This window comes from Emiliania huxleyi (genome assembly GCF_000372725.1).
Source record: "Emiliania huxleyi CCMP1516 chromosome Unknown EMIHUscaffold_173, whole genome shotgun sequence".
In the NCBI taxonomy this organism is placed as follows: Eukaryota; Haptophyta; order Isochrysidales; family Noelaerhabdaceae; genus Emiliania; species Emiliania huxleyi.
In genome coordinates this window covers 143,020-170,770 of record NW_005200853.1, presented here as the reverse complement: position 1 = coordinate 170,770, position 27,751 = coordinate 143,020, and the positions used below count along the sequence as shown (strand labels likewise).

Here is a 27,751-nt window from a genome sequence, read left to right as displayed (position 1 = left end):
GAGAGCGGCGTCAGGCCGTCCTCCGACGCGCCGCCCGGCACGTGCGCCTGCAGTCAACGGGGGCTCCGCCAGGTGAAGGGAGGAGCACTCGCAACACGCCGCCCCGGCGCGCGCCCACGCGCTGCCTCGATGGCTCGCTGGTAGAACTGGCGCGCCCTCTCGACGGCGCCGCCCACGCCCGCGCGGGGGGGCATCGGCAGCGCCGACTGCTGGCTGAGCGCGCACGCGATGTGCGCGCTGAAGCCGTCCTCGCTCAGAGCGGTGCGCACTGCCGCCTCGGGCGCAGGAGGATGGGGACGTCGGAGGGGGGATGGGATGTGGCACCGAGGAGGCGACTCTAGCCTCTTCACTCCTCTCCTCTCCTCTCCTCTCCCCTCTCCTCTCCTCTCCCCCCTCCCCTCCCCTCCCCTCCTCCCCTTCCCTCCCCTCCCCTCCTCTGCTCTCTCCTTCTCCTCTCCTGTTGGCTCGCCTCGGGTAGCTCCACGCCGCCGCACTCCCACCGCGCCGACGAGGGAGACCAGGCCCACGTGGCGCGGAGGTCGGACGGCTGGTCGTCTGTGCGGGCAGAGAGAAGGGAGCTGTGAATGAACGGGGGGCGTGAAGAGCGGCTGGTGAGTGAGTGAGTGAGTGAGTGAGTGAGTGAGTGAGTGAGTGAGCGAGTGAGTGAGTGAGTGAGTGAGTGAGTGAGTGAGAGGAGAGAGAGGGAGGAGAGAGAGGGAGAGAGAGGGAGAGGGAGAGAGAGAGAGAGAGAGAGAGAGAGAGAGAGAGAGAGAGAGAGAGAGAGAGAAGGGGGGGGGGGGAGGGAGGGAGGGAGAGAAGGGGGGGGGGGAGGGAGGGAGGGAGGGAGGGGGGGAGAGACAGACAGACAGACAGACGGAGAGGGAGAGAGACCTGCCGGCAGCTCGCAGAGGTCACCGTCGAGCAAGTCGCGCAGCCTGTTCGGCGGCAACTGCGACGAGCGGCTCAACACAGACATCTCCCACTTCGACCACGCAGCCGCCGCCCGGGCCATGGCGTCCTGACGCCAGAGGCGAGAGAGCGGTGTGAGGGCTCGGACGCCGCCCGCCCCATGGCACTCTGAGGCAGAAAGACCAGCTGAGCAAGGCCGTGCGGGTGAGAAGCAAGACAGCGGTGGGCAAGAGAGCGGTGGGAGGGCTCGGGGGAGGAGGAGGCGAGTGCACGCGCTTGACACGGCCAGCAGGGGCCTGCTCGGTGTCACGCGGCAGCAGGGGTCTGCTAGGGGGAGCGCTCGGTGGAGTGGCTCTCTGCGAGGGCGAGTGGCGAGCTGCTCGACGAGTGCTAACGACTGTCCCACTACATGGCCTCCTTGCCAAGCTCCTCGTGTGAGATATGGGGAGATGCGGGGAGATGTGGGGAGATGTGGGGAGATTACATGGCCTCCTTGCCAAGCTCCTCGTGTGAGATATGGGGAGATGCGGGGAGATGTGGGGAGATGTGGGGAGATTACATGGCCTCCTTGCCAAGCTCCTCGTGTGAGATATGGGGAGATGCGGGGAGATGTGGGGAGATGTGGGGAGATTACATGGCCTCCTTGCCAAGCTCCTCGCGCAGCGCCGACGCGTACCACCGCAAGAACCGGCCCTCGTCGCCGTCGTCGTTTGGCGGCGGCGGCGGCGGCGGCGGCTGCTGCTGCTGCTGCTGCTGCTGCTGCTGCTGCTGCTGCTGCTGCTGCTGCTGCTGCTGCTGCTGCTGCTGCTGCTGCTGCGTGCGCTCTGTGTCGCAAGCGGAGGAGTAGGCGTGGAAGCCGTCGGGGATGAGCCGCCTGGTTCATTCACAGCCAAGCATCGTTACTTCAAGTCCTCCGGAGGAGGCGTGGAGGCCGTCGGGGAGGAGCCGCCTGGTTCATTCACAGCCAAGCATCGTGACTTCAAGTCATCCGGAGGAGGCGTGGAGGCCGCCGGGGAGGAGCCGCCCGATGCCGCGGTCGCCAAAGAGCCAGAGCACCTCCTTGGTGCGCATCAGGCAGACGGCGCGCAGCACCAGGGCGCTCACCTTGGTCGGGTGCCTATCGCCAGGCTCTCTTGCCTCCGCCAGCCTCCTGCTGTCTCCTCACGGCGCTCACAGAGGGCGAATGAAATGAAATTAAATGGGGTGCCTGGCTGCATACGCCAGGGCGAGGGTGACGCCCCACGACCCGCCGAGGACGAGGTCCCACGTTTCGATGCCGAGGTGCCTGCACCCGAACAGAGGCGACTCGAAGGGGAGAGCTGTGGGCCGGGCCAAACTCGCTGCAAAACACCTGCGCAGCGCCTCGCAATCGGCGACCAGGCTGGGCGTGTCGTTGCCCTCCAAGGAGCCACGAGGCGTCGACTTGCCGCACCCGCGCTGGTCGAAGAGGACGACCCGGTAGTGGGTCGGGTCGAAGAACCCGGCGTGCCGCCGCGTGCAGCCGGCGCCAGGGCCGCCGTGCAGAAAGAGCGCCGGAACGCCGTCCGCCTTGCCGTGCAGCTCGTAGTAGAGCGTGTGCACGGAGGAGACGGCGAGGTTCCCAGTGGTGAGCGGCGCGCCCACGGGGTATAGCTGACGCATCACGAGCGCGCGCAGCGGCGTCGGCCGCAGTCGCCGACCGCGGGTGGCGCGGACGGCGAGTGTGTGCGGGCAGCCGATGAGAGAGAACGAACCCACGAGGCTGCAGCCGGCGAGGACGGCGAGGATGGTTATCGGAGCCATGTAAACGTGCTGTTCGTGTGGTGGTGAGGCGGAGTAAAGTGCTCAGCTCGACGTCGCGACAGGGCTGCGCCGAGCGGGCAGGCGATTGAAGAAAGTAGCGTGGGAAAAGAAAAGGACTTCGCCTTTGCAGGATTTTGCAAAAGCGAGGGGAGGGCGCATCGCCGCGCGGAGGGCTGGGCACAGGGCACAGGGGATCTCTCTCGCATAGGATACACACTCGGCGGCACGAGGGCAGGCAGGGCTGGGCGTCCTATTTGTGCTCCCCCCCGGACCCCTCGCTCTCGGGCACTATCCATCTGACCACTCATCTGGGGGCTTGGCGAGCGGCCGCGCTGCGGGGCAGGGCTAGCGAGAATGGGCTCCGGCCACTCGCCCGTGCGGTTGTAACCCCGCATCTGTCGGACAGAGGCCTCGACCGCCCCTCGCGGCAAGCTCTCGAGCAGCTCGAGAAGCTCGCCCGCCGCCACCGCCGCGTCGAACTGCGTCCTCATGCCGAGCGCGCCGCATACCCTGCGGACCGCCTCCTGCTGCACCTCGTCCGGCGTATCGGTTTCATAGCCGGACGAGTCAGCGGAGGCGGCCCGCTTGGCGGGCGGAGAGTCGGGCGACGGCGAGCGCGACTGGCGCGAGGGCCCGCTGCCGCGCGCGGACAGCGCGTTCTTGTCAACGAGACGGGGTCCAGCATCGGCACGGCCCCTGGCACCGCGGCCCTTGCCGCGCTGCTGCTGCCCACGCTTCCTGCCCGGGTTAGTTAGGGACAGTGAAGGAGCAGCCGCGCACTCCGCCGCCGCTGGGCGGCGGCGGCACGCGCGCGGCGGCGGTCGGGCCCGCAGGCGCGGCGGGCTGGCCACCCGCGGTGGCACCCTGCGGCTGCGATGCGGCTGCGGCGGCGTACGTCTTGGACGCCGGCTCCGCGGCTGGCGGCGCGGCGGCAGGGGCTGGCGGCGCCGCAGGGCTCGCGCTCGCAGGCGGCTCCGTGGCCTGCGCCTGCCGCTCGTGGCGGACAGCGCGCTCGAGCTGGGAGTGCGGGTGAAGCTGGACGATGACAGTCGCCGTTCTGCGTCGCGGTGAAGGAGACCGAGTACGGCGCTTCGCCGTCGTTCTTTCTTCTCCTCTCCGCGTAGACGAGCGCGTAGTCGCACACCTGTCGTTGGTGGTCAGTGAATGTGCACTCTGTGCAGCGCTCGGCGGCGCCGACGCGAGCAAAGTGCCGCTTTGAACCAGCCAGCAGCCATTCAAGCGCTAAAAGAAAGAAAATACGTTTTCTTTTTGCGTCCAAGAATACGAGACTCGCCACCTCTCCCTCCTCCCTCCGCTCATGGCCTCCCACCGCATCGGCGCCCGCGTCTCGGGCCTCTCGCCAGAGCAGCTTTGCGACATCATCGAGGCGCAGGCGGGCGCGAGCGCCGCCGCGCTGCGCGTGGCGGAGGAGCGCGCCGCTCGGCTCGTGGAGCAGCCCGAGTGGATCCTCTCCGAGGTCCTCCTCTCGCCGGACCTCGCCCCGCACATCCTCGCCCAGCTGCCGACCACGGAGCACGCCGTCAAGGGGGCATGCCGCGCGTGGCGCCGCGGCTGGAAGGAGACGCTGGCGAGGCGCCGTGCGGAACCGCGCCTGCTGGTGGTTGGCGGCATCGGCGCCGACGGCGATTACCTCACTTCGATGGTGCGGCACGACCCTGCCTCAAATGCGTGGGCGGAGGAGGACCTGGCGCCGATGCTGACGGCACGAAAGGAGTTCGGCATGGCGGTGCTCGACGGCAAGCTATACACTGTGGGTGGCGAAAGTCCCGAGGGCCTCAGCCTCAACTTGGTCGAGCGGTACGATCCAGCGACGAACGCGTGGGAGGCTGCTGCACCATTGGCAGGCCCGAGCCACAACCAAGGGGAGGACCCAGATGACATCGGGAGGATCGGGCACGGAATGGCGGTGCTCGACGGCAAGCTGTATGCGGTGGGCGGCGACAACAGCTACGGCCTCAGCTCGGTGGAGCGATACGACCCAGCGCAGGATGCGTGGGAATTGGTGGCACCGATGGCGACGATGCGGGACATGGTTGGCGTGGCGGTGCTCGACGGCAAGCTGTACGCAGTTGGCGGGTACGGGCCTAATGACAACGATTTGTTTGCCAGCCTGAGCTCGGTCGAGCGATACGACGCTACGACGAACGCGTGGGAGGCGGTGGCGCCGATGGAGTCTGCTCGGAGTGCTTCTGGCGTTGCGGTGCTCGAAGGCAAGCTGTACGTTGCGGGCGGCTACAACGACGACGGCTACCTCAGCTCGGTCGAGCGGTACGACCCGGCGCTGGACGCGTGGGAGGTGGTGGCGCCGATGGCGACAGCGCGGGCTCATCTCACTGTTGCTGTGCTCGACGGCAAGCTGTACGCTGTTGGCGGCGAAGACGGCGACGACTACCTCAGCTCCGTCGAGCGGTACGACCCCTCTTCGAACGCGTGGGAGGCAGTGGCACCGATGGCGATGGCGCGGACATGCCACAGCGCTGCCCTTCTCTGAAACGCCGGTGTCCGCTGGATGATCTTTTTTGAGCGCTGTCGTGTGCAGTCACCCGCTCCTCTCTGCAGTCTCGATTTAAAACCACATAACACCCCGCACTCTTTTCCCTCTCCACACTCCAGATGTCCAGTCTCCTTGTGTAGGTGTACCCCATTGGCATTGCTACCAGCGAGGCTAAAGCCGTATGAGCCGTACGCTAGCTCAGCTCTACTGCTTAGCCACCAGCTACCGCTTCACCTCTCGCGGCAACTCGTGCAATCGCCCCCCTCACCGACGCGGTTCCGGTGTGTCAGTTCCGCGAGGGAGTGTCAGTTCCGCGAGCGTGTCACGCGATCGAACCAGGTCCAAAATCGCCGCCCTTCTGTCTCCCGTGTGCACGCAGGAAAACCTTCAAGCGGCGACGTAGGGCGTGCTCTCCCGTCCTCCCTCCCCGTCGTGGCCCTCGGTGACGGCAAACAGCGGTCCGGAGAGCGCCTTGACGGCACGCGTGGGGGCCACCAGCAAGCCCACCGCCGCGGCAAGCGCCGCTGCACCGACCGAGGCGAGTGCGTAGAGGAGCAGGGAGCGCCCGGGCGCGGGCTCGGGCGTCGCGTCCAAAGGCGAGGGTACCGCGCTGAGCGTCGGGGCGCCGACGGGTGGTGCACCCCCCTCGAAATCCTCGTCTTGCAGCGTCATGGCTAGGAGGAGAGGGTGCTCGAGCACGCTTGGCTCGGGCCCCTTCACCGGCGCATCGTCTGGCGACTTCGGGTTGTAGTATGGCGAGTTGGTCACGTTTGAGCCGGGCTGCCCTTTGCACCAGTCGCACTGGTGGCACGAGCTGGCGTAGCAGTGCGAGGGCGACTTGCCGGGCATGTGCACGTCAGGAGTGCACCAAGACTCGCACTTGCTCAGCGCGGGGTCAAAGTGCGTCTTTGGGAGAGGGATGGCGCCCGGCTCTGCACGCACCTGTGGCGAGGCGGAAAGGCGGTCGCCTCGCCAGGGGAGCTCACGTGTTGGCATGTTTGGGCAGCGGGCCTGGTGCCACGCCGACGGATTGGACCACGGCTCCAGAGATGAGGCGCACTCCGAGTCATTCTTGCCCGCAAAGCCCATCTGCATCTGTTGGGCCAGGACAAGGCATGTACACGTATGTTGAGAGGGAGAGGGAGGACGAGGTTCTCGACGCGGCTGCCGGCCGGTGAGCAGAGGCCAATCTCAGAGGGGCGGCCGATTGGGCGATGTGGTTCGCGATGGCGCTCGGTAGGGGACAGATCGCACCATCGAGAAGGCGGTGGCGTGCCAGTGGTGGTCGGACGAGGGCCGCTTGAGCAGGAGCTGGAACATGATGTCGTAGCACCTGCCGTGCGTGTACTCTGGCAGGTCGACCTACAGTGGAGAGCTCAGGCAGGGCTCAGGCAAAGGTAGCGGCGCTTACAGCGTGTGCACCGCTGCAGGGCCGACCCATTGCGAGTAGGGGCAGTAGTTGGGGAAGGCGGGCGCGTTTGGGTAGAGCGTCTTCAGCAGCCAGGTGATCCACCAGTGCTGCCACGAGATCATGGCCGTCGCACCCGCGGGCAAGCCAAAGATGTATTGCACAAACCGCTCGGTGTCGGCCATGTGCACCTGCGGACGCGGACGTGTCGGACGACCGTCACCATCGGACCAGGCTACTATGCTGGGGTGCTAGCCTGGCCAGCGACCGCGTGGGGAGCAAGGGCGAGGAGGCAGTCGTCACGTTGTTGCCAAGGTGCAGGCCCAGCTTTTTTGCGAGCGGCTCGATCGTTTCGTACGGCCGCACCGACTTTGGCTCTCCGTGCGGCCCGATTCGCAGGCTCGAAAGGAGGTGTGTCGGCGGCCCCAGGGGAAAGGCGAGCGATGGCGTGACTTTGGAGGCGCACTTGGCAATGTATTGGGCCCGAGTGTGGCCTGCGCAACGAGCAAGGGTGTCACCTCTGCACGGTTGAGGATGGGGCGGTGGCTTGACGACGAGTGGTGTGGAGGGCAGCTGTGGGCACCGTCAGGAGCAAGGTGTGGGTTGGCCTTGTCGTCTGTCCGCTCTCCATGTCGGATGAGGTTAACGATCGCCCACTCGGTCGCGCTGCAGCCCGCAAACAGGGAGGCCAGGAGGACGCGCATCGTGCACGCAGACCAAGAGTAGACTCGTCACGAGCAGGCGACACTGGTGGGTGAAGTCGCGAAGTGCTGCACCCTCCCGTCGGCGTCGCAATTATAATGAGTTGCATTGGGACGTACCTTTTGGGTGTTTTTTGTGATCTGTGAGCTGTGATCTGTGGGGGTCCGCCCGCAGGCGCACTTTGTATACCGAGGCGTTGCCCGGTGCCGAACCTGTCGGGCTTTAAGACAGCATTGTAGATCCCTGCACCCCCGGTCGTCGCGGGGGAGAGCGAGGGCGCGGTATCTCCTGTCCACTGAGAGCACTCTGATCTCTGTCGCGTGTCGGCGCGGTCAAACCACATCCCACCAGAGTGGTGGGCAGGTTCCACAATTGGGACGTACTATTTCTTCTTCACACAGCTCGTACGGAAATTACCAGCGCTGCCACACCGCTGCGCCCTCTCCTACTATCATATCGCGCCCCAGTTCCAGAGAGCCCTATAGCTCTGGGGGCGCTCTCTAACGGACACGACATGGGAAAAATTCTTTTCCGTGCTGAACCGACCCAGAACGTACCGCATGGGGCGCAAGGCCTCGCGCTGTGCGTGTGGTTCAAACTTTCAGTCGAAACGGGTACAGGGTAGCTCAGAAAAAAATCGCGTTTGCACTGCTCACACCCAGGACTGCATGCTCTTCGCGACCACCCTCCTCACGATCCGGACGCCGCTGCGAGCTCCACCCGTCCGAATGCAGCTCAACAACATGATTCGAACCCTTATGGGCGGCGGCGGCGGCAATGGCGGCGGCGGGGCTGTGTCAGCCGAGCGCCTTGAGGACGCTGCGCCGTCGTGGGAGGCGCTGGCCGCAAAGCTCGACACGGCCTCGACGGACGACGAGCGCGCCTTCCGGCAGGACCTTGAGTCCGGCCGTGCCGCACGCGCCTGCTCGCTCGCGTCGCAGCGGCTGTTTGACCTTCCGGACGGCGAGGCGCCGAGGCTGACGCTCTTCCGCGACACCGCTGCGTGGTGTCCGTACTGCGAGAAGGTGTGGCTCGTGCTGGAGGAGAAGCGGGTGCCGTATGAGGTGAAGAAGGTCAACATGAACTGCTACGGTGACAAGCCGGCCTGGTTCTGGGCGATCCAGCCGTCGGGAGGGATCCCCGTCGCAAAGCTTGACGGGCAGGCGAGGCCCTCCACTTCCCAGACACCCCACAGTCACCTCCCACGTCGCAAAGCTTGACGGGCAGGCGAGGCCCTCCACTTCCCAGACACCCCACAGTCACCTCCCACGTCGCAAAGCTTGACGGGCAGGCGAGGCCCCTCCACTTCCCAGACACCCCACAGTCACCTCCCAAGATCCCCGCACCGCTCGCACACAACAGTAAACGGACTCCGCGGACCGGCAGGTGATCCGCGAGTCGAACGACATCATCATGGCGGTCGAGGAGGCCTTCCCTGACAGGAACGCTGCCGGCACTCCCACACGCCTCGTCTCTAGGGCCCACGCCTCTCTTTTGACACGAGCAGCTGCTGCTCGCACAGGCCGCTGCTGCCGCAGGGCGACCCGCGCGTCCGCCCGCTGCTCAGCCTCGAGCGCGAGCTCTTCTCTGCCTGGTCCCGCGATTAGCCGAGATTAGCCGAGATTAGCCGAGATTAGCCGAGCTCTTCTCTGCCTGGCTCCCCCTCCTCCCATCCCTCCTCTCCATGCAAAAATGCGTCAAGGAGGACTCCCTCTGTGGCCGAGTAGGTTCCGCTGGCTCACCTCCTCCGCGTCCGAGGGCGCACAGAGGGCCAACTTCGAGGCGCTCCTCCGCCGCGTGGACGGCGAGCTCGCCGCAAGCGGCGGACCGTACTTCCTCGGCGCGGATCTCTCGCTAGTCGACTGCATGTTTGCGCCCTTTCTGGAGCGGATGGCCGCGTCGCTCCCCTACTACAAGGCGCTGACGCTGCGGCGCAATGACGGCTGGCCCCGCCTCGAGCAGTGGTTCCTCGCGATGGAGTCGTGCGCCTCCTCGAGCGGCAGGCGCCTTAAGGCTGTGAGCGGCGTCTCTTCACACCTGCAGCTGTGAACAGGCGCCCCTCGTACCGGCACGTCCAGTCCGACTTTTACACGCACGTCCACGACCTGCCGCCGCAGGCGCCACCACACACACGCCGCGGTCGTCTCCCGCAGACCACCACCACGCCCCCGTCACACACGCGCGCCACCACCACGCACCTCGGCACCGCCCTCGCCGGTCTCCCTCGCCGGTCTCTCACCATCGCGCGGACGGCGCCTCAGATCGGGCGCTGCCAGTCGGTGCCGGAGGCGGAGGACTTCGCCGCGGAAATCGACGGCTCGGACGGGAGCTGGTCGCTGCCGCTGCCGGAAGACGACGGCTCGCTGCTGCAGCCGCTGCAGGGGCTCGGCGCCGGCGCCGACGCGGCGCGGAGCGAGTAGGCGGCGCGAACACCTCCTCCACGGGGCACACCGTCTCTTGGGCGCGATCGTCCTCTGTTTAGGCGCGGCGCGAGGCGGCGGAGCGGCTCCTCCACAACCACGAGGCGATCGGCCGCTTCGCTGCGCGCGGCCTGAGCGCCCCCGGCGTGCCTCCCGCCTCGCAGCCGCTGTGCTCCCCCCCTCGGCCGCTTTTCACTGCCGGGAGAGGTGACGAGCAGGCTTTCCGCCCGTGGCGGCGGAGCTGTCCGACCCGAACGCCGCGCCCGCCGAGGAGGCGCTGCCGGTCGTGGATGCGCTGCTGAGGCACACAACGCACGCCCTGCTCGACGGCGAGGGCGACGCGGGCGCGGCGGCGCTCTCGCCCGACACGCTGTCTGGCGGCATCGAGCCACGCGCCGCTGCCGCGAGCCTCGGCTACCTGCGCGACCGCATCTCGGTGCCGAGAGACATGAGCTACCCGGCGGCGCGCCAGCTGCGAGCCCACCTCAACGGTGTGATCGAGGGCGTCGGCGCAAAGGCCGCGGCGGCGGCCGCGGCAGCCTCGTAACAGGGACCAGACGTAGCCATGTGAGGACCGAGGAACAGCGCAGCGAGGTCAGAGCCAGCCCGGCATCGCGCACTGGGCTCCAAGGAATCACAACTTTTGGTGCATTTCATTTTGTCCGACTCGGCCTGTCGTTGGGAGTTGTAGGTCGGGTGTCTCTCTGCGGGGAAGATCTCGGAGAGTCGTGGCCTCGTAGGAGAGAGTCGCATGATCACACACATGGACATGCCGCCGCCCCCGCGCATGCGCGGCTAGCGCGTAGCGGCTTGCGGGGCTCTCTTGAGAACTCTCCGCCGAAAAATGTCGCATATTTACACCCCATACGCACAAGACTCAACACCGGTCACCGCGGCTACCGCACGAGGGAATGGGCAGACTCAGTAGCAGACTCAGTAGTCCCAGACGGACTTCATGAACCGCATCGCCCAGTTCTGGTAGCCCTCGAGTATCACAAAGGCGACGAGGATGTACCTCACCCCGCTCGTGATCGGGTGGCCCCCGTGCAGCACCCCGCTCGCGTGGCAGCACACCTAAAATGGATAAGGGGCGCGCTGGAGAGAGAGGTGTGAAGAGCCTGGCGGGGAAGGCGATGGTAGGGAGAAGAGGGCACGGCACGCACGTGGCCGCGCTCGATCGGCAGCGCCTCGCCGAGCCCGTCGAACCAGGTGCCGCCGCCCTCGTACTCGCACCGCTCGTTGAGCGCGATGTTGAAGGAGACGACCGAGCCGTCGCGGTGCGGCTTCAGGTGCGTCTGCCCTCCCGCCGCGTCATATTTCACTATGAACGCGTCCGCCACCCGCAGCGCGCGCCAGTTTGGCAAACTCTCCTCGAAAGCGGCGCCGAGCATCGGGTAGATCCGCTTGGGCAGCGCGTCGGTGTTGAGGAACCAGCGCGTCGCGGGCAGCTCGGAGAGAGGGATGTCAATTGTCGGGTGGTTAAAGTGCCGCCTCGACGTCCAGCCGCCCTCGCGCGCCGCCCACTCCTCCGACTCTGCCACGATCGCAGCGCACTCGGCCGCGCTGAGGAGCGGCTCGGTGGTGGTGTGGATGAGGCAGTCGCCGTCCGGGTGCGGCACGTGCGAGGCCAGGGGCACGCGGCGGAGCGGCGCATCAGGCGCAAGCGGCTCAAAGAGCTTGATCGTCTCCTTGTAGGCCTGGTTGTGCCGTTCGGAGACGAGCGCCGGAGGCGCGCAACGTGGAGGCCGTGCCGCTCGCAGAGCGAGCCGCGGCGTGAGAGCGAGGCCCGACGAGAGCGAGAGGAGCAGGCCGAGCAGCATGCTGCAAATGTCCACTTCCACCTTCTCTCGCTTGAGTGGAAAAAGAAATTTGCACCCCGACACGACACTGGCACGGGACTGGCGCGCACTGGCAAAAAAGAATTTAATGAGTAAACTCCCTCGGTCAGACCCCCCCCCCCAGCAGCAGGGATGGACTTTAGATGAATGCAGCTTGCAGGGGCGGGGGTACCGTAACCGAGAGCAGTGACCTAGGCAGTGACCAGTGTGCGGCCGCTCTAGGGGCCTAGACGCTAGAGAACACAACACCCCTCTCCCTTTTCTCCCGACCCAAAATGGTGTTTTTTGATCAAAAGGACCGAGACGACGTGTTGTACATGTGCATGTGCATGTGCATGTGCCTTGCCCCCGCCGGCGCGCCTCGCGCACCTTCGCGCTCACCCTCCCTGCTCCTCGACCTTCTTGGGCAGCAGCTGGTTCAACAGGTCCTCGCCGTGGCCCAGACTGCCGGAGGCTCCACGGCCCCAGCTCCAGACAGCGCCGTCGGCGGTGAGGGCGAGGCTGTGGTGGACTCCCGCCGAGACAGCGACGATGTGATGGCCAGGAAAGGCCTCGACCTTCTTCGGCAGCAGCTGGTACTGCGAGTCGCCGTGGCCCAACTTGCCATAGAGTCCGCCGCCCCAGCTCCAGACGGCCTCGTCGGCGGTGATGGCGAGGCTGTGGGCAATTCCAGCCGACACAGCGACGACGCGCTGGCCAGCAAAGGCCTCGATCTTCTTTGGCAGCAGCCGGTCCTGCTCGTCGCCGTGGCCCACCCGGCCAGAGTCTCCATCGCCCCAGCTCCAGACGCTGCCGTCGGCGGTGATGGCGAGGCTGTGAGCATCTCCAGCCGCCACGGTGACGACGCGCTGGTCAGCCAAGGCCTCGACCTTCTTCGGCAGCAGCCGGTCCTGCGCGTCGCCGTGGCCCAACCGGCCGTTCCCTCCATGGCCCCAGCTCCAGACAGCGCCGTCGGCGGTGAGGGCGAGGCTGTGGCGGGATCCAGCAGACACGGCGACGACGGGCCGCCCCGCCAAGAACTCGATCTTCTTTGGCAGCAGCTGGCGCTGCTCGTCGCCGTGGCCCACCTTGCCAAAGATTCCATCACCCCAGCTCCAGACGGAGCCGTCGGCGGTGATGGCGAGGCTGTGCACGGCTCCAGCAGACGCAGCGACGACGCGCCGATCAGCCAACGCATCGATCTTCTTGGGCTGCCGCTGGTCCTGCGAGTCGCCGTGGCCCAGCTGGCCAAAGCCTCCATCGCCCCAGCTCCAGACAGCGCCGTCGGCGGTCAGGGCGAGGCTATGGCCGACACCAGCCGACACGCTCGCGGCGCGCTCGCCGCCCAGCTTCGACGGGAGGCGGGTCGGCGTGTTGAGCCGCGTCGCACCCTCGCCGTGCCCGAGTAGCCCTGGAAAGCCTGCCTCACTGCCGCACAATGAGAGCCGCCCCTCGCCGTCAATGAAGACACTGTGCCGCTTTCCTGCCGCAGCCCTCGCCGGCGGGTTGGACTCGCACAGCAGCGCAGAATAGCACAGCCACCGCACAGCGCAGGTCTCGCCCTCTGGCTGCGCCGGCAGCTCGAAGCCGCGCTCGTGCGCCCACAAGCGGATGCCCTGCTCCGCGAGCGAGTGGAAGAGCAGCGAGACGGCCGCGACGCGAGCGATGTCGGCGGGGTCGCAGCGAGAGAGGGCGCGCTCGAGGAGGTCCGTGGGGAGGTCGAGGAGGCGGGCGGGCGGCGGCGTGTCTGGCGAGGGGGCGGCGGTGGCAGCGGAGGCGAGTCGACGTGGGATGGACATCGCGAGAAACCGGCTGGCGGCGCCCGCTGCCAGCCGCGAAATCTGAGGTCGCCCCGCCCGCCTGCGCCCCCGCGACGGCCCCGCAGCGGCCGGGCCGGCTGCCTTGGTGGGCGGGGCACCTCCCGCTGCCGCGTCGCGGCCGCGGACGCGCTCGGAAGCACACCGCGGGCCTCTGCTGCGCGCCTCGAAAGCGTCGCCGCTCTCGACGCGCGGAAGAGCCGGTCCCATGCGTCGGTCCGAGCATCACGCACCCCCGTGCTCGGTCGCAGGCACCTACTCGACGGTCGACGAGCTCGCCGGCATGTCGCCCGCGCGATACGTCACTCCTGATCCCGATGACGACGGCTACGACGAGGACGTGCCCGCCGACCCCCCACCCCCTGCCGCCGACGACGATGCCGCGCCGGACGACGAGCCTGTGGTCGGCGACGCCGATGGCGGCGGCGGCGGCGGCACGGGCAACGCGCGGCGCTGGGCCGAGGTCTTGCCCGACCCGTCGTGCTGCCCCGCGCTCCCGCTGCTTCTGCTCGCGCTCATCGGCACGGTCGCGTTTTCCTTCTCGCGTCCGCCCGCGGCGCTGCTGCAGTGTGGACCAGCCACTCCATTGACGCTGCTGCTGGCGCCTCGACCCGAGGCGCAGTCAAGGACAGGAGCAGCGGCGAGAGGCAGCGAAGAAGTGGCACGGACGCAGCGAGCGCGCAGAGGCAGAGCACGAGTAGTCGAGCAGGAGAGGCGGCCGCACGTGCGAGCACGAGCACTGGTGTGCGGGACCACGTTGGTCGCATGTCGAGCTCGGACCTGCGCTTCGGGCCTTCGGCTTGGACACAGTTTTGTAGAGAAACGCGACAAACCTCAAACGGCCGGGTGTACTCTGAGTCTGTACACCAAGTACCCCTTCAACCCCTGTCCCATTCGCCTCTCTGATATGCCAGGACAAGACGGGCGGGGAGCCCCCCCTCGAAAGGGTTACTAGCCTCTTTGGACGCTAGGGCTTTTTTTTTGACTTAGGCGGCCTTCCCCCCCGCCCCCCCCCCCCCCCCCACACGTAGAGCTAAGAGCCTGGCCTCGGTGCTAAGCCGTGGCTCGCGCGACACTGCCCCCGGACGTGTGAGGCGCAAGCGGATGTTGAGGGCGATGTTTGCAACCTAACGGAGGCGAGTGTAGCGGTGCGCTGTGCCGGCGCCGGTGCTGATGTGACTACTCCAAGAGACCGTGTCGATTGAAGACTACTCATGACAGAGTGAGAGAGTGTATGTGCGGGTGGACGTGGGCGAGAGGCGTGATGTGGGATGGCGCACCGGTCGCGGTGGTGCGGATGAGTGAGCCGCCGCGCAGCCGTGGTGCTCGATGAGTGAGCCGCCGGGACAGAGCCGCACCTGCGCAGGCAGCAAAGGTGGGCGGCGTGAGCGCGCGCGGTGCCGCGCTCCACGGTGTGCGAGAGTGCCGGGCCGGGCGTGCCCCCATCAGCGATGGAAGCTCCAAGCCGGCACAGAAGCTCCGACACGGGCGTCTGCTGGTTGCGCGTGTCGACGAGCGGGCCCGAGCGAGGCCGCAGAGGAGGAAGAACGTCGGTCGTGCGAGCGCTGAGGACAAACGGACGGCTGAGTGAGGGAAGGCAGTCATACCGGCAATAGTCGGTGTGCGGCGGCGGTCGCTCGGGGGCGGAGGCCGGCGGCAGGGAGAGAATCGGGCGAGAGCACGGAGCACGCCTGCCGTCGAGTGAGAGCAGACATCTACAGAGAGCACGTGCGGCCGCGCCGGGCCACCGAGAGGCGCACCTGGCGCAACTCGAGCGTAAGTGACCGTGGCGGCAGCCGCTCAGCGCTCGAGGCGACCATCCGGCCGCCGGGCGTGCCTCTGGCGCCGACTCGGCGCCGTCGGCGACCCCGCGCGGGCCAGAGTCATGTCGAGCCGGGGCTGAGCCGGCGGTGGCGGACGCTTGGATGCACGCTCCGGGGGGCTGCCGGGTCGGATCGGCCTTTCGGGCGCCGCCGCAGCGCCGCGGAGGCACTGTTCTGGTGAGAACACGCGCCACTGAGGCCGACTGAAGTTGCACGCCCAGGCCAGCCGGTAGCTCGGCTCGCGTTGCGCAGCGAACAGAGCGTTGCGCAGCGAACAGAGCGAGTTCGCGCTGCGCTAGGCTCATCATCAGACGGCGAGTTCGCGCTGCGCTAGGCTCAGTACGGCGAGTGCGCTCTGTGGACAGAGGCTCTATGTGGCCTGTGTGCGGCCTGCACCGCTCTATAGGCTCTCTTGCGGGGATTTTATCTCTCCGACCCCTCCGAGCTCTCCACCTCTCCCAAGCCCTCACGAGCCCTCCTACGCCTCGCTTTTGGCCAGCCCTCCCAGCCCCCACCCCTCCGAGTGCCCTCCTGTCGGGTCGCGTTGAACGCAGGCCAAGTCAGGTTTTTGCTCATGGTGCATTCACTCACACCACCGCAGTACAATCGATTGAGTCCGGGTTTTTTTATGCGTATGATTGTAAGGGCGTGGGGACCCGCCCCAGGACAGGCTCTGGCGTTCGATGGAGCGCTCTGGTGCCGAGGAGAGCCGCTGGCACGAGGTAGATGTGAAGCCACGACGGGTCGATACAGCAGGCCGACCAGAGAGTGCAGAGTGAGCACTGCCCCTCTCCAAGATCGACTCCTGTGAAGAAGCCCGCCTAGGACCATCAAGGGGAGACCAGGTACACTTGACCCGCGCAAAGAGCTAGATGCAGCCGTACCCATTCTACGGCCTCAGAGCGTATGCCTTGCCGCCGGACGGTGGCGGTCGTGTCGGTGGTTGGGCCGTTTTGCACGACGGCTGTGGCGGCGCTCTGGAGGGGAGGGCGGCCATTTTCGGGTGGTGGATGGCCGGCTTTTGAGGTCTTGCAACCCTAGCTGTGACAGCTTCGGACAGCTCGCGCAACCCTAGGAACAGCGGGCCGGCTAGGGTTGAGGCCACACAGCCCGGGACATGACGAGGGTGGTGGAGGTCCGAAATCACGCCGCTATGCCTCGGCTCCAGCGAGGCCTCTCAGGCCCTAGCTCAGGTATATGCAGTAGCCGGAAGCAGGGAACACCCACCCCCCAGCACCAGTCTTCTAGGTGGAGGCGGGCCCGCTGGTATCGTCGGGAAGGTCGAGGAGGGTGGGTGGATGAGCGAGAACCTGACAAGGCCTGTATTTAGGGACACCCCGGTTTCGGATATCGGCGAACGATTGGACGGTGCTTCCAACTGAGCCAAATGGAGCCCTGTGATGTGGGACCTCACTCCCAGAAGCTTGGAGCTTCAGGCCGCGACCACGTGGCTAGGTGGACACTGAAGTGCCATTTTGGCGCCAAATCTTGGCGGGAAATGACACGTGGCTTGGCGGGAGTGTGGTGTGGCTGCGCTGCTCGCCAGCGCTGCTGTTGAGCGCCAGCTGCTGCTCCCTTCAGCCAGACGGCCGGGCCTGCGCAGCACGACCGCTGGCCTTCCTCCTGCACCACAGGAGCGCGCCAAGGCGCGCGTCTGGGCAAGCAGTGCGTCTCATCGCGATGCGAGAGTCGACGCTGTGACGCCGCCGCTCGCCGGCTAGAATGACAGTGGCAGCATTCGAGTACGCGTCGAGCTGTGCGTACCAGCACTCGTATGCGAGCTCATTGTGTCCCTGAGCTGCTGTGGGGTGCGTGGGCTCAGCTGCGGAGCACGTACTGGGCGGCGGTAGGGGGGTGTCCCTAAATAACTTTCCCAGGAGAAGGTAAAAAATCGCCAAAAAAGAAAAAAATGCGAAAAAATCGGCGCCTGCGGCGGGCCATGGGACCCCATCTCCCCCCCGCATGGACACCCTCTGGGGCCCCCGCGCCGGCCCAGAGTGACAGACCGCGAGACGTCGATTCGAACTCTACTCGAGGAGGCACGTGAAGTTGGCCTTGCGCGAGTACTTCGTGCCCTTGTCGCCGTTGACGATGTAGTCGCCTGTTCGCAGGCAGGGCGTGGCGCGTGAGGACGGACGCTGTCTAAGAGCGAGGCTTGCGAAACGGCCGGCCGCGGCGACGTGTTTCGAGCTCGGTGGTCTTCTCCGCGCGGCTGGGCCCGCTCCTATATGGGACCGATCCGCCCCCTCACTGGCCGGCTCGTCCGCCGTCCCTCCGGGATGTGAGGGGCCGCTGGAGTCAATGATGCCCCGCCACCGAGATTTCGATGATGGCCCCACCGATACCCTCCGGACGACGGCACCGGCGGGACCCAGAAGCTTCATGGACGGTGAGGCGGGCTGTGGTTGGAGCCACCGGACAGGAGGCGGGCGTGGCGCACCAGCGGCATGGCTGCGAGCCGGCCGGCCGGCTCTATGGCACACCACTGTGGGTTCGCGGTGCCGTTCACTCTTGCGGCCGTCTCACGACGACCCGCTCAAGCCGAAAAACCGGACCGGCCGGTGCGACGCACCGCGAGATGATCTTCTCCGCCCGGCTGGGCCCGCCCCTAGTCACTGGGCTGCATCGCGACACGGAGGGGGGCTGGGCAGGGTTCGTCCATGCACCTCCGAGAACCTTCTCTGGTAGGAGCTCTTCTTCTTCGGGGGCCGACCCACCCGGTCACTGGGCAGCGCGTGCCGCGCCGCGGCGTCCCCTGCGCCCTGGACACGACCCGGTCGCCGGCGCGGGGGGTCGCCTTGAGACTCCAGCTAGTCTCCGCTCTCTCACACTGCTCACTCACAAACACTAGAAAAGGACAAAGAATGGTCTGCTTTAAAGAACCCCCCACCCCCCCCCCCCAAAAAAACTCAGTCAGGCTGCACAGGCCGGGGCCTCCAGTCCCGGCTGCGAGGCGAACCAGGAGGAGATGGCGGACTCGTACTTGGCGGAGGCGGCAAAGGCGGCGGCGGCGAAGCTGCGCCGGAGCGCGTGCGAAGTCGCGCCGTCGTACTTCTTCATGTCCGCGATGATCTCGCCGTAGCGGCTCGGATCGACGCAAACCGTCACCGCCTTGTGGTTCTTCGCGCTCGAGCGCAGCATCGAGGGCCCGCCTAACGTGCCCACCACACACTGCTAAAAACTTGGCTTCGCGGCCGCCCTACACCCCGCCACGGCAGCCCCGCGCCAATGTCAATGTTTTCGATGCACGTCTCAAAGTTGGAACCCTTTGCCACCGTGGCCTCAAAGGCGTAGAGGTTGACAATCACCAGGTCGATGTTGCCGATGCCGTGCTCCGCCATGGCCGCCTGCGCGGAGAGAGTGCACACGGCGGCAGCCGGTAGGAGCAGTGGAGGGGGCGAATAATCGTGGTGCCGGGCGGTGATCGTGGATCAGACAATGGGCCCTTCCTCTTTGGCGATAAATCCGCCGGCTCGCGCCACATTTGACTCCGTTGACGCGTGCCGGTGCCGTTGGCACGGGGGCAAACCCGCAGGGCGGGGTTTCTTCAGCTCCACGTGAGCCGTGAGATTGAGGGCGCAGGGCGCGGCGCGCCTCGTGCGCCGCGTTGCCACGGACACCAAGGAGGCCGCCATGCACCTTGGGGTGCAGCGTCTTCACGCGCCCGTCGAGCATCTCGGGGAATCCAGTGTACTCAGACACATCCTTGACCGGCATGCCTGGAGGCGCGGTGCGGGCGGAGATGGAGAGGCGGCCATGCGCCGTGCCCTCTCCCTCCCTCCCTCCCTCCCTCTCTCTCGGCTGGCACTGGCGCACCCGCCTCCCGGATTGTCTTGGCGGTGCCGCCGGTGGAGAGCAGCTCAACGCCCTTCTCGTGGAGGAATTTGGCGAGCTCGACGAGGCCAGTCTTGTCCGAGACGGAAAGAAGCGCACGCTTCACGTGCACCAGGTCAGTGACGGAGCCTTCCACAGACGCGAGAGTGGGCGCGCCCATCGTGCTCGGGTGCGGCGGAGGGGCAAACCGAAGGCCCGGAGCTTCCGTTCCGGGCGGTACCATTGGGGAATCAAACGCCCCGCCCCCCCCCCCCCCCCCCCAAAGACACGAATCTCTCCATCCCAAACTGTCACTCCCCTTTCTCCCGGGCGCGCGCGCGGGGGCGGCGGGTGTGCGGGATGTCTGCGGGCCCGAGAGCGATGCGTCACATCGAAGGCTAGCTCAAGGAATTTAACAAAAACAACTCCCTCTCACAGCAAAGAATCACTCCCTTTGTTCTCTTCTCATAAAATCGGAGGGTCGGCCCAACGGGGGGACTTCGTGAACTGAAGGCCAACGATTTCTCTAAAGATATAAGGGCCTCGCGTCGTCCGCGGCTTATCCCCGTGACCCCCAGAACTCGCGGACCCGAGGAGTCTCGAGCTTCAGCTGGCGAACCATCATGCCGCTCTCGGCACCGCAGCGGCGCGAGCGCCGCGCCGCGCAGCGCGCTGCCGAGGCTCAGGACGAGGTGGTGTTGCACAGCATGGAGCTCGGCGAGCGTTTAGCGAGCCCCGCAGCTAGTTATGATAAATAAATAGAGCAGTCAACCCCTGGTGGGATAGGGCAACCCGACAGGCAGACCCCGGCAGACCCCGCCCCGCTCGGAGGGCACGGTGCCCCGTCGCCGAGGCCGACATAGAAAACGCGTGGCGGGACCACGGCCAGCGCGCCGGCGGCGATTTTTCGTGCGGCCCGTTTCCCTCCAACCGCTCCAGCGCCTCCGCTCACCTCCTCGTGGTGCTGCGCGGCCAGGCCTTCCGCACGGGCGGCCAGCACTCGCGGAGAAGCGCCGAGAGCGGCAGCACTCAGTGGCGAGCGTTGAGAAGCGTGCGGTCACGTGTCCTGCTTCCGGCGGTCCGTCAGCCACGCCGCCACCATGCGTCACCACCCACCACCTCCACCTCATCGCCAGCTCCGCGCTCCAGGCGCGGTCTGGCTGGGCCTGCACCGTGTTGGTCGACGTGGTCGCGTCCGAGCGGCATAGCGCCGCTCTACGGGCACGCGCTGTCCACGAGCTGCGCGCGGCGGCGGTGCGCGTGACATCGCAGCTGCGCGCGAGCCAGATGCTCTCGATTGCCTATACGTTGCAGTGGGCGCTCTCCCATCACTTGGGCGAGGGAGGAGCTGCCTCCTCCTCCTCCTCCGAGCTGGACGCTCAGCCGGGAGAGCAGCGAGGGCGGACCGAAGACATCCGGAGTTGGAGCTGCCTCCTCCTCCTCCGCGCTGACCTCGAAGTCAAGGCGCTGCCGTTGCCGCACCCCGCGGCGCTCGGTTGCCGGCTCCGTGTCCCGTTTGAGACGCTCGACGGGCGCGGCGTCGCCGGCGCAGCACATCTGGCACGAACAGCGTCAGCTCACCCGTCCCTGCGGTGAAGAACAGGCGCGGCGTCGCCGATGCGGCGCAGCTGGTGCCGTGGTGCCGCTTTGGCGCCTTTTTCGCGGCGGTGGCGCGGCGGGCGGCGCAGGCGCGCGGCGGACGAGAGACAAAATAACGACAGCTGGAGCGACAGGATGGGAGAGGGGCTACACTTTGGGCGCTTGGGCCCGGCTATCCCTGCCCTCCCCCTCGCTGTCTTGCCGTGGCGCTGATCAGGGTACTGGCGGCGGCAGGTGCATCCGAAGCCTTGCGGCGAGCGGTCAGTGCGCTGCTTTGGCAGCGACCATCTCCACTCGCTCTGTGAGCTGCTTCCCGACGTCGCCTACCTGACCCCGCTGCGGTGGCCCCTTCTCCGTCCTCCCCTCCACGCCTGCCACCGAGCTCCCACCCCGTCCTAGACTCCGCCACTCAGCTGCCATCGAGCCCGCTCTCCCCCCCCCCCCCCCCTCTGCCCTCTACGCCCCTCCCCCGACTTCCGCCGCCCTCGCCGCCGTCTCTGCTGCCCCCGCAGGTATGACTCCAACTCGGCCAAGGACCGGAACCCCGTCTACGCGATGGTCGGCCGGCCGCAGCGCGCCGCTGGTGCCCTTGCAGAGGGAGGGGCGTCGAGCTGCCGCGAGTAGGCGCCGTTCACAGCCCGTTGCCGTGAACAGGCGCCGTGGAGGAGGAGCTGCACAGACGAGGCTTGCCCGGCCGTCCTCGCAGCACGGGGCGCGTGATCGGCTTCTCGCAGCCGCGCGGAAGCGCCGCGAAGCCGATCAGGCGACGAACCCTCCGACAATTAGCCTCTGACCATTCGTATTCTTCAGTGACGTGGAGCCCGGTGGCTTGCCTGCTCAGTCGTTTGCTACTCACTAGGTGCCGGACGAGCGCCTCGCCAGATCGCGGCTGCGAGCGCGGCTGCCCGTCCCGCGAGACGCAGAGCGTGTGGCGCGCACTGGCGCGGGCGGGCGAGCGGGCGGGGACGACGAGCGCGCTATTCGAGCTCGGTGCTGCTCTCGCAGGGCCGTGACCGGGACCGCGAGAGAACGCTTGAGTGCACGAACAAAGACGCATGAGCGCGCGACACGAGTCTCGCTCTAGCTCAGAGAGACTCTCTGGCGATCGATTTGCTAAGATTTTCCGCGGCAAACGACATCGATTTTCATAGAACGAAAGAGATGTGGGGCAGCGTGGGGGGGTCCGCCGCGAGGCGGAGGCACGCGCGATCCGCGAAAGCGGGGCGGCGGGGGCGACTGTGCGTGTGCGCAGTGCGGCCCCCGCCCCACCCTCTCACCGATATTCACTCCACAGCCGGGCTGATCTCCAACGCCCCTCCATTCCCCTGCATCACTTCACACCTCAGCCCGCGGTGGCGCGCGTGCCGCACCAGTGCCTCGCGCAGTTTGGCCTCACCGCTCGTGCTGTGCCTCCCACGGCCAGTCACGACCACGCAGCGGGTGCGGCGGAGGGCAGGCAGCACGGGCACGATCAGCTCGTCGAACTTGGCCGTCGCCTCGGCGACGTGCAATCCGTGCATGTCGACGTAGAGGGGCCTTGACTCACCCGCGTCCGACCCCATCCCCAGGCCTTCGTCGTTCAGCGTCGCAAAGATGCTCGCCGCCGCGTTCTGCTGCGCCGCCCGGAGCTTCCCCCGCAGCTCGTCGCAGCGGCCGCGGCAAGACCGCCACTCGGCGGAGAAAGCGCCCGGCCCGAGCCTCTCATCGCGCTTGTCTGCCGCAACGAGCCCAGGTACATTCGAATGTCGTACACGCCGCTCGGGTATCCGCGTCTGCTCATGTCGCACAACTGGTACATCTCCTCGTGCAGCGACGGGAAGGTGTCCACGCACGCCTCAGACAGGAGGCTGTAGATCGAGGTCCCCTTCGACGAGGATGCGTGCAAATCGCCCCCTTTTTGGTTTGCTGCGTCTTGTTGGCCTAGTGGGCACGATGCAATGGCAACTCGTGCGATTTTTTTTTCGCCTCCATCCTCGCGAGTTCGAGCTCCAGCTTGAATTCCTCTTCAAACGCCGTCTGCACTTTATCAAAGAGAATTTCAGAAGAGATGTTCAATTCGAACTTCGCTGAAATCCACGAGGGAGGTGAAGTTGAGCACTGGATAATCTCGGTGAGCCGCGAGGCGAGAGTTTCCAAGGCATCGCCGAGCTGTCTGGCTGCCAGGGTCAGATCTTCATCTGGCTGCTCCTTGCGTCGCAACGACTCCTCTTCCTTGGACGCATCCAAGTCTTTCTTCATTGCTGCAACCCTTCGAACTACGTCCAGCCATTCCTCAGCAACTTTCTTTGCATCGACATTCGCCGGCAAATTCGCGTGGAGCGCACTTTCGTCATTGAACAGCTGCATTGCCACGAATTGAGGCGTTAGCTGCTCTTCGCAAAACTTCTTATCCTTATCCCCGCTTATCCTCTTCTCAATTTCTCCGAAAAAGCCCATCAGCCGATTCCGAAGTGCTCCTTCCTCGTCTTCGACTTCTCGCAGCTCACTTTCCGACTCTTTATTGGCGCTTTCCGCGTTGCTCTTGGTGTTCATCATGCGCTCCGCCTTTCTGGCAAGCACGACCGTCCCGGCCTGTTGTGTCGAGATCTCTTGAAACATGCGGTCGAGGTTCTCGGCAGTCCGTGCGTGCGCGTCCTTTCTCGACTGGTACCCCAGCATGGTGTTTAAGTTCACGAGGACTGCAACACAGATCGTCGTGATCAGAACAGGGACTTCGCCAGGCAGGAGCGCCTCGATGACTGGCACCGCGGTACTGAGAACCATGGCCGGTATCGCAAGGAGAAGAAATCGCATCGTGAAGTGCTTCTGCGCCAGCTCGTGTCGAGCCCGCAGACCGGAGGTTCTGAAAAGGAGTTGCTCTGTTGCGACGAGAGTGTCGTGGAGATTCCGCGTCTCGTCGGAAAGGTCTCGTAATGGCGGTTTCACTTTATGAATGGCGGTCTCCACATGGTACTTCAAGTCCACCGCCTCGCGGTGGAGTTGAGGCGAGCGAATCGCAGGAATGGATCCCGCCGGCATCAATTCGGGCGATTTGGGAGCCGGAGCCGTTCCTGTTGGGTCGGGGTGCACCCGAGCCATACTCAAGTCTCGCACAACGGCTGCACGGCCCTCCGTACCTGGGGGGTAGAGCCGAGGGCCCAACTTCAGAATCGTGCTTTTTTGGGTTTGGACGAGCGCGAAGGACCGATTGCGGTGAAGGACCGCAGGTTAGGGACCGATCGCCGCCGCTCACGCCAGCGGACGGTCTTCGTCAGTGATGTTAGCTACGCCACCGTCTACCTCGTGCGCAATGCGCTCGCCGGCATCGAGCGAGCAACGTGTTCGACCGAGCGGCTTGCTGTGCGGACGGCTTCTTGTGGCTCTCGTCGAGAGCGTTTTGCGGCCCGGCGGGTGGGAGAGCATGTGTCGTCTGATGTGTCACTGTGTACGTCACATCGGTCTTGATAACAAGTACGGTCGATACGTCAAAGCGATACACTCGTCACGATCACGTTGGACGGCTTGCACAGAGCTCTGTGCCGGCACGCATCAGGAAGACCGCCGTACGGCAAGAAGAGCTCGATGGGGAGCGAGAACCGTCAGAGGTGCTCACGGAGGTTTCGGAAGTCCGCCATGGTGCGGTCAGTTCCCCCCAGGTTTGACTGCGTAGGTCGCGGAACTCGTTGAGTACTCGCAGCCTTTCTGCGCCTCCGTCTGGGCATATCGGCTGCTCGGCAAGAGCAGTCTTTCCGGAAGATATCGACGGTTTTCGAGAGCCACCCGCTTGGGAGCGATTGAGCGCGTCACGGAGGACTTCAGGTTACCCTTGAAGCTCCTCTGACGGTTCTCGCTCCCCATCGAGCTCTTCTTGCCGTACGGCTCGGTTCCTGTTGCTGGCACAGAGCTCCCGTGCCAGCCGTCCAACGTGATAGGAACGAGTGTATCGCTTCGACGGATCGACCGTGCTTATTATCAAGACCGATGTGACGTAAACAGTGACACATCAGACGACACATATTCTCCCACCCGCCGGGTCGCAAAACGCTCTCGACGAGAGCCACAAGAAGGCGTCCACACAGCAAGCCGCTCGTCGGACAGGCGTGCTCGCTTGATGTCGGCGAGCGCATTGCGCACGCTTTGAACGGTGGCGAAGCCAAAAACACCGATGGTGGCCGTCCGCCGGCGTATGCGGCGGCGATCGGTCCCTAACCTGTCGCCCGCGGTCCCTAACCCAAAAGTGGTCCTTCGCGCTTTGGTCCCTAACCAAAAAAGCACGATTCTGAAGTTGGGCCCTCGAGCCGCTTCTCCATGAAACGTCAGCCACGCTTCGCTCCGCGAAATATTCTTGAGAGGGCGAAACGTTACCGCGCACTGGCACTAACACAGGTACACCACGGGAGCCGCCTAAGCGACTCCTGCGAGGACGGCGAGGCACAAAGCCGCACGGGTCCATACCTTCCCGGCACCCGAACCCTCTCTCTGCGCTTGTGGCCAAGGCAGCCTGCTCTCAGGCTTCTGCCGCTTATCAGCCTGGCTCGGCCCTCTGGCGCTCCGCAATGGCTTACGGAGGCCTCACGCTCGAGCAGGCCGAGGAGATCAAGGCGGCGGTCAACCGGGTCAAGAAGCAGAGCTTCAACTCCGACACGACGGTCCACGGGTGGCGGATCACCTACACACTGCGCGTCGGCGGTCACTCCGACCGGAACCGCGGCGACTTCTGCCTGCACGATCCGCGCAACGGCAAGAAGATCCACTCGATCATCGACTTCGAGCGCAAGATTGGCTTGCGCGAGCCGGAGCCCGAGCCGGTGCCAGTCGAGGCGTGTTTGGACGACGACAGCGACGACGGCGACCCTCCGGGCGCAAAGCGGGCGCGGTGGACCCTCACGGGTGATCGGCCTCGCCGGGCGTCCGCCGGCACCGTCAACTATGCGGAGGCGGCCAACGGCGCGTGGGGTATCGGGGGCGGCCGCGCCGCCGCGGACCAGGCGCGCATGCCGCCAAGAGAGAGGGAGAGAGAGAGAGGGAGAGGGCGTGGAGAAACAGCACAGCCCAGTGTCTGCGGGCGGCGCTGGAACGTACCCGGGACGGTCGACGGCTGTAGGTGCTGGCTGCGGTCCGGCGCGAGGAGGAGGCGGCGGCCCGCGCGGCTGCCGGCCACCGCGTCGAGGGCGCCGCCGCCGCCGGCCGCAAGTCGGTCGACTTGGTTGGGCTCTGCACCGCGATTGTCGGAGAGCGGCCCGCCGCGAACGGGTCGGCGGGGCACGAGGCTCCGCCGCCGCCGCTGCCGGTCTCGCCGCTGCGGTGCGCGCTGACGGGGCCGTGAACGGCGTCTCTTCACAGCTGCGCGCGTGAACAGGTCTCTTCAGTGCGGTACGCGCTGACTGGTCTGCTCCGCTCGGGGCGCGTGCGCCGGAGCCTCGCGAGCGGTGCGAGGCCGGTGGAGGGGGGAGCACGCGGCGACCTGCAGGCTCTTGCCTCTCTCTCTCTCTCTCTCTCTCTCTCTCTCTCTCTCTCTCTCTCTCTCGTCTCTCGCTCTCGCTCTCGCTCTCTCTCTCTCTCTCTCTCTCTCTCTCTCTCTCTCTCTCTCGCTCTCGCTCTCGCTCTCGCTCTCGCTCTCCCTCCCTCTCTCTCTCTCTCTCTCTCTCTCTCTCTCCCTCTCTCTCTCTCTCTCTCTCTCTCTCTCTCTCTCTCTCTCTCTCTCCCTCTCTCTCTCTCTCGCTCTCGCTCTCGCTCTCCCTCTCCCTCTCTCACTCCCTCCCCCTCCCTCCCCCTCTCCCTCCCTCCCTCCCTCCCTCCCTCCCTCCCTCTTTCCCTCCCTCCCTCCCTCCCTCCCTCCCTCCCTCCCTCCCTCCCTCCCTCCCTCCCTCCCTCCCTCCCTCCCACTCCCTCCCTCTCTCTCTCTCTGCCGTTGTCCTCGCGGCGACCTGCTTCACCACTGCTACCGCCACCCCTGCAGGCCACGCTGCGCCTTCTCGTCCTCAACTCGCTGCAGGTGGACGAGAGGGAAGTACCTTTAATCAACGTTAATTCGCTTTAATTAACTTTAATTTATCGCGGCAGGTGGACGAGAGGGAAGGGGCGCCGTGGGCGATGGCGCCGTGGCAGGCGGGCGACTCTTTCCGAGACACCTCCGAGACACCTCCGAGACACCTCCGAGACACCTCCGAGACACCTCCGAGACACCTCCGAGACACCTCCGAGACACCTCCGAGACACCTCCGAGACACCTCCGAGACACCTCCGAGACACCTCCGAGACACCTCCGAGACACCTCCGAGACACCTCCGAGACACCTCCGAGACACCTCCGAGACACTTCTGAGACACTTCTGAGACACCTCCGAGACTTCTCCGAGACTTCTCCTCTGGCAGGCGAGTATCTGGCGACTCTCGGAGACTCTCTCGGCTCATCTCGAGAAGTCTCCCCTGGCAGGCGGACGATGCCACTCTCGCCTCGCGCGCCTTTGTGTGGAAGGGACCGCACCAGCAAGCAGCTGCCGGCAGCCCGCTCCCCGCACCCTTCCGAGGACGCTTCTCGGAACTCTCCTGCAGGCGTTACGCCCGCCACCCTGCCGTCGGTGCGAGGTGGAGAGCTCGTCGGCCGGCGCGTCGCCGTCTGGTGGGAAGGGGACGGGCGTTTCTGCGAGGCGCTCGTCCGACGCTACTACGGCGGCGGTGTTGGCGGCGGCGTTGGCGGCGGCGACCTCGGGCAGCCTCCCGCGGGCTCGCACCTCGTGGAGTATGTGGAGGACGGGCTGGTGGCGGTGGAGGGGCTCGAGATCGCCGCCGAAGAGCCGACGATCTGGAAGCTGCTCGACCCACCACCCGCGCCGCCTCCGCCAGCGTCCGGGCCCCAGTCCCAGTCCAGCCGCCGCTCTGAGGCAGACCAAGCAGAGGGCGAGGCGGCGGAGGCGGCGGCGGCGGCGGAGGCGGCGGCGGACGCGGAGGCGGAGGCGGAGGCGGCTGCGCCGAAGCAGGCCCCGGAGAATGGAGAGGCGGCGGCGGCGGGCGGCGGCGGGGGGGCGGGCGGTGGCGGCGGGGCGGGCGGCGGCGAGGGTGCAGCAGGAGCGAGCGGACGGAGGGCGTTCGACGGCGGCCCACGAGGTGATTGGGTGGGCTGGGATGACGGCCGCATTGCGCTGTTTAATGACGCCGGAGAGGCGGG

At 66.3% G+C, this 27,751-nt stretch overlaps 8 protein-coding genes across 8 annotated transcripts; 3 read left to right on the top strand and 5 right to left on the bottom strand.

Moving 5' to 3' along the window:
• Positions 1–1,893: 1,893 nt before the first annotated feature.
• EMIHUDRAFT_231494 (hypothetical protein) lies at positions 1,894–3,926 on the bottom strand (the record flags this gene model as incomplete). Its single annotated transcript, XM_005784075.1, has 5 exons — positions 1,894–2,059; positions 2,129–2,194; positions 2,261–2,700; positions 3,096–3,429; positions 3,913–3,926. 5 exons carry the CDS (start codon positions 3,924–3,926, stop codon positions 1,894–1,896), a joined length of 1,020 nt encoding a protein of 339 aa, XP_005784132.1.
• Positions 3,927–5,593: 1,667 nt separating this feature from the next.
• EMIHUDRAFT_231492 (hypothetical protein) lies at positions 5,594–7,318 on the bottom strand (the record flags this gene model as incomplete). The annotated part of the gene is made up of 6 exons (XM_005784074.1): positions 5,594–6,138; positions 6,193–6,301; positions 6,461–6,568; positions 6,644–6,805; positions 6,918–7,108; positions 7,198–7,318. The coding sequence occupies 6 exons, from the start codon at positions 7,316–7,318 to the stop codon at positions 5,594–5,596; spliced, it is 1,236 nt and encodes a 411-aa protein (XP_005784131.1).
• Positions 7,319–7,984: 666 nt separating this feature from the next.
• On the top strand, positions 7,985–9,736 carry GDA5 (putative glutathione dehydrogenase; the record flags this gene model as incomplete). The annotated part of the gene is made up of 4 exons (XM_005784073.1): positions 7,985–8,038; positions 8,132–8,424; positions 9,044–9,332; positions 9,578–9,736. The coding sequence occupies 4 exons, from the start codon at positions 7,985–7,987 to the stop codon at positions 9,734–9,736; spliced, it is 795 nt and encodes a 264-aa protein (XP_005784130.1).
• Positions 9,737–10,577: 841 nt separating this feature from the next.
• On the bottom strand, positions 10,578–11,556 carry EMIHUDRAFT_468125 (procollagen-lysine, 2-oxoglutarate 5-dioxygenase; the record flags this gene model as incomplete). The annotated part of the gene is made up of 2 exons (XM_005784072.1): positions 10,578–10,810; positions 10,900–11,556. 2 exons carry the CDS (start codon positions 11,554–11,556, stop codon positions 10,670–10,672), a joined length of 798 nt encoding a protein of 265 aa, XP_005784129.1. The 3' UTR covers positions 10,578–10,669.
• A 2,097-nt stretch (positions 11,557–13,653) lies between these two features.
• Positions 13,654–14,071, top strand: EMIHUDRAFT_231489 (hypothetical protein; the record flags this gene model as incomplete). The annotated part of the gene is made up of 3 exons (XM_005784071.1): positions 13,654–13,770; positions 13,834–13,915; positions 13,998–14,071. The coding sequence occupies 3 exons, from the start codon at positions 13,654–13,656 to the stop codon at positions 14,069–14,071; spliced, it is 273 nt and encodes a 90-aa protein (XP_005784128.1).
• A 332-nt stretch (positions 14,072–14,403) lies between these two features.
• On the bottom strand, positions 14,404–15,498 carry EMIHUDRAFT_231488 (hypothetical protein; the record flags this gene model as incomplete). The annotated part of the gene is made up of 3 exons (XM_005784070.1): positions 14,404–14,416; positions 14,729–14,935; positions 15,188–15,498. 3 exons carry the CDS (start codon positions 15,496–15,498, stop codon positions 14,404–14,406), a joined length of 531 nt encoding a protein of 176 aa, XP_005784127.1.
• Positions 15,499–18,250: 2,752 nt separating this feature from the next.
• Positions 18,251–19,124, bottom strand: EMIHUDRAFT_44784 (bifunctional phosphoribosylaminoimidazolecarboxamide formyltransferase; the record flags this gene model as incomplete). The annotated part of the gene is made up of 4 exons (XM_005784069.1): positions 18,251–18,345; positions 18,399–18,540; positions 18,812–18,912; positions 19,010–19,124. Coding segments are annotated over 4 exons (453 nt in total), but the record flags the coding sequence as incomplete, so codon positions are not given.
• A 4,482-nt stretch (positions 19,125–23,606) lies between these two features.
• Positions 23,607–24,793, top strand: EMIHUDRAFT_231484 (hypothetical protein; the record flags this gene model as incomplete). The annotated part of the gene is made up of 4 exons (XM_005784068.1): positions 23,607–23,668; positions 23,860–24,019; positions 24,255–24,403; positions 24,664–24,793. 4 exons carry the CDS (start codon positions 23,607–23,609, stop codon positions 24,791–24,793), a joined length of 501 nt encoding a protein of 166 aa, XP_005784125.1.
• Positions 24,794–27,751: the final 2,958 nt, after the last annotated feature.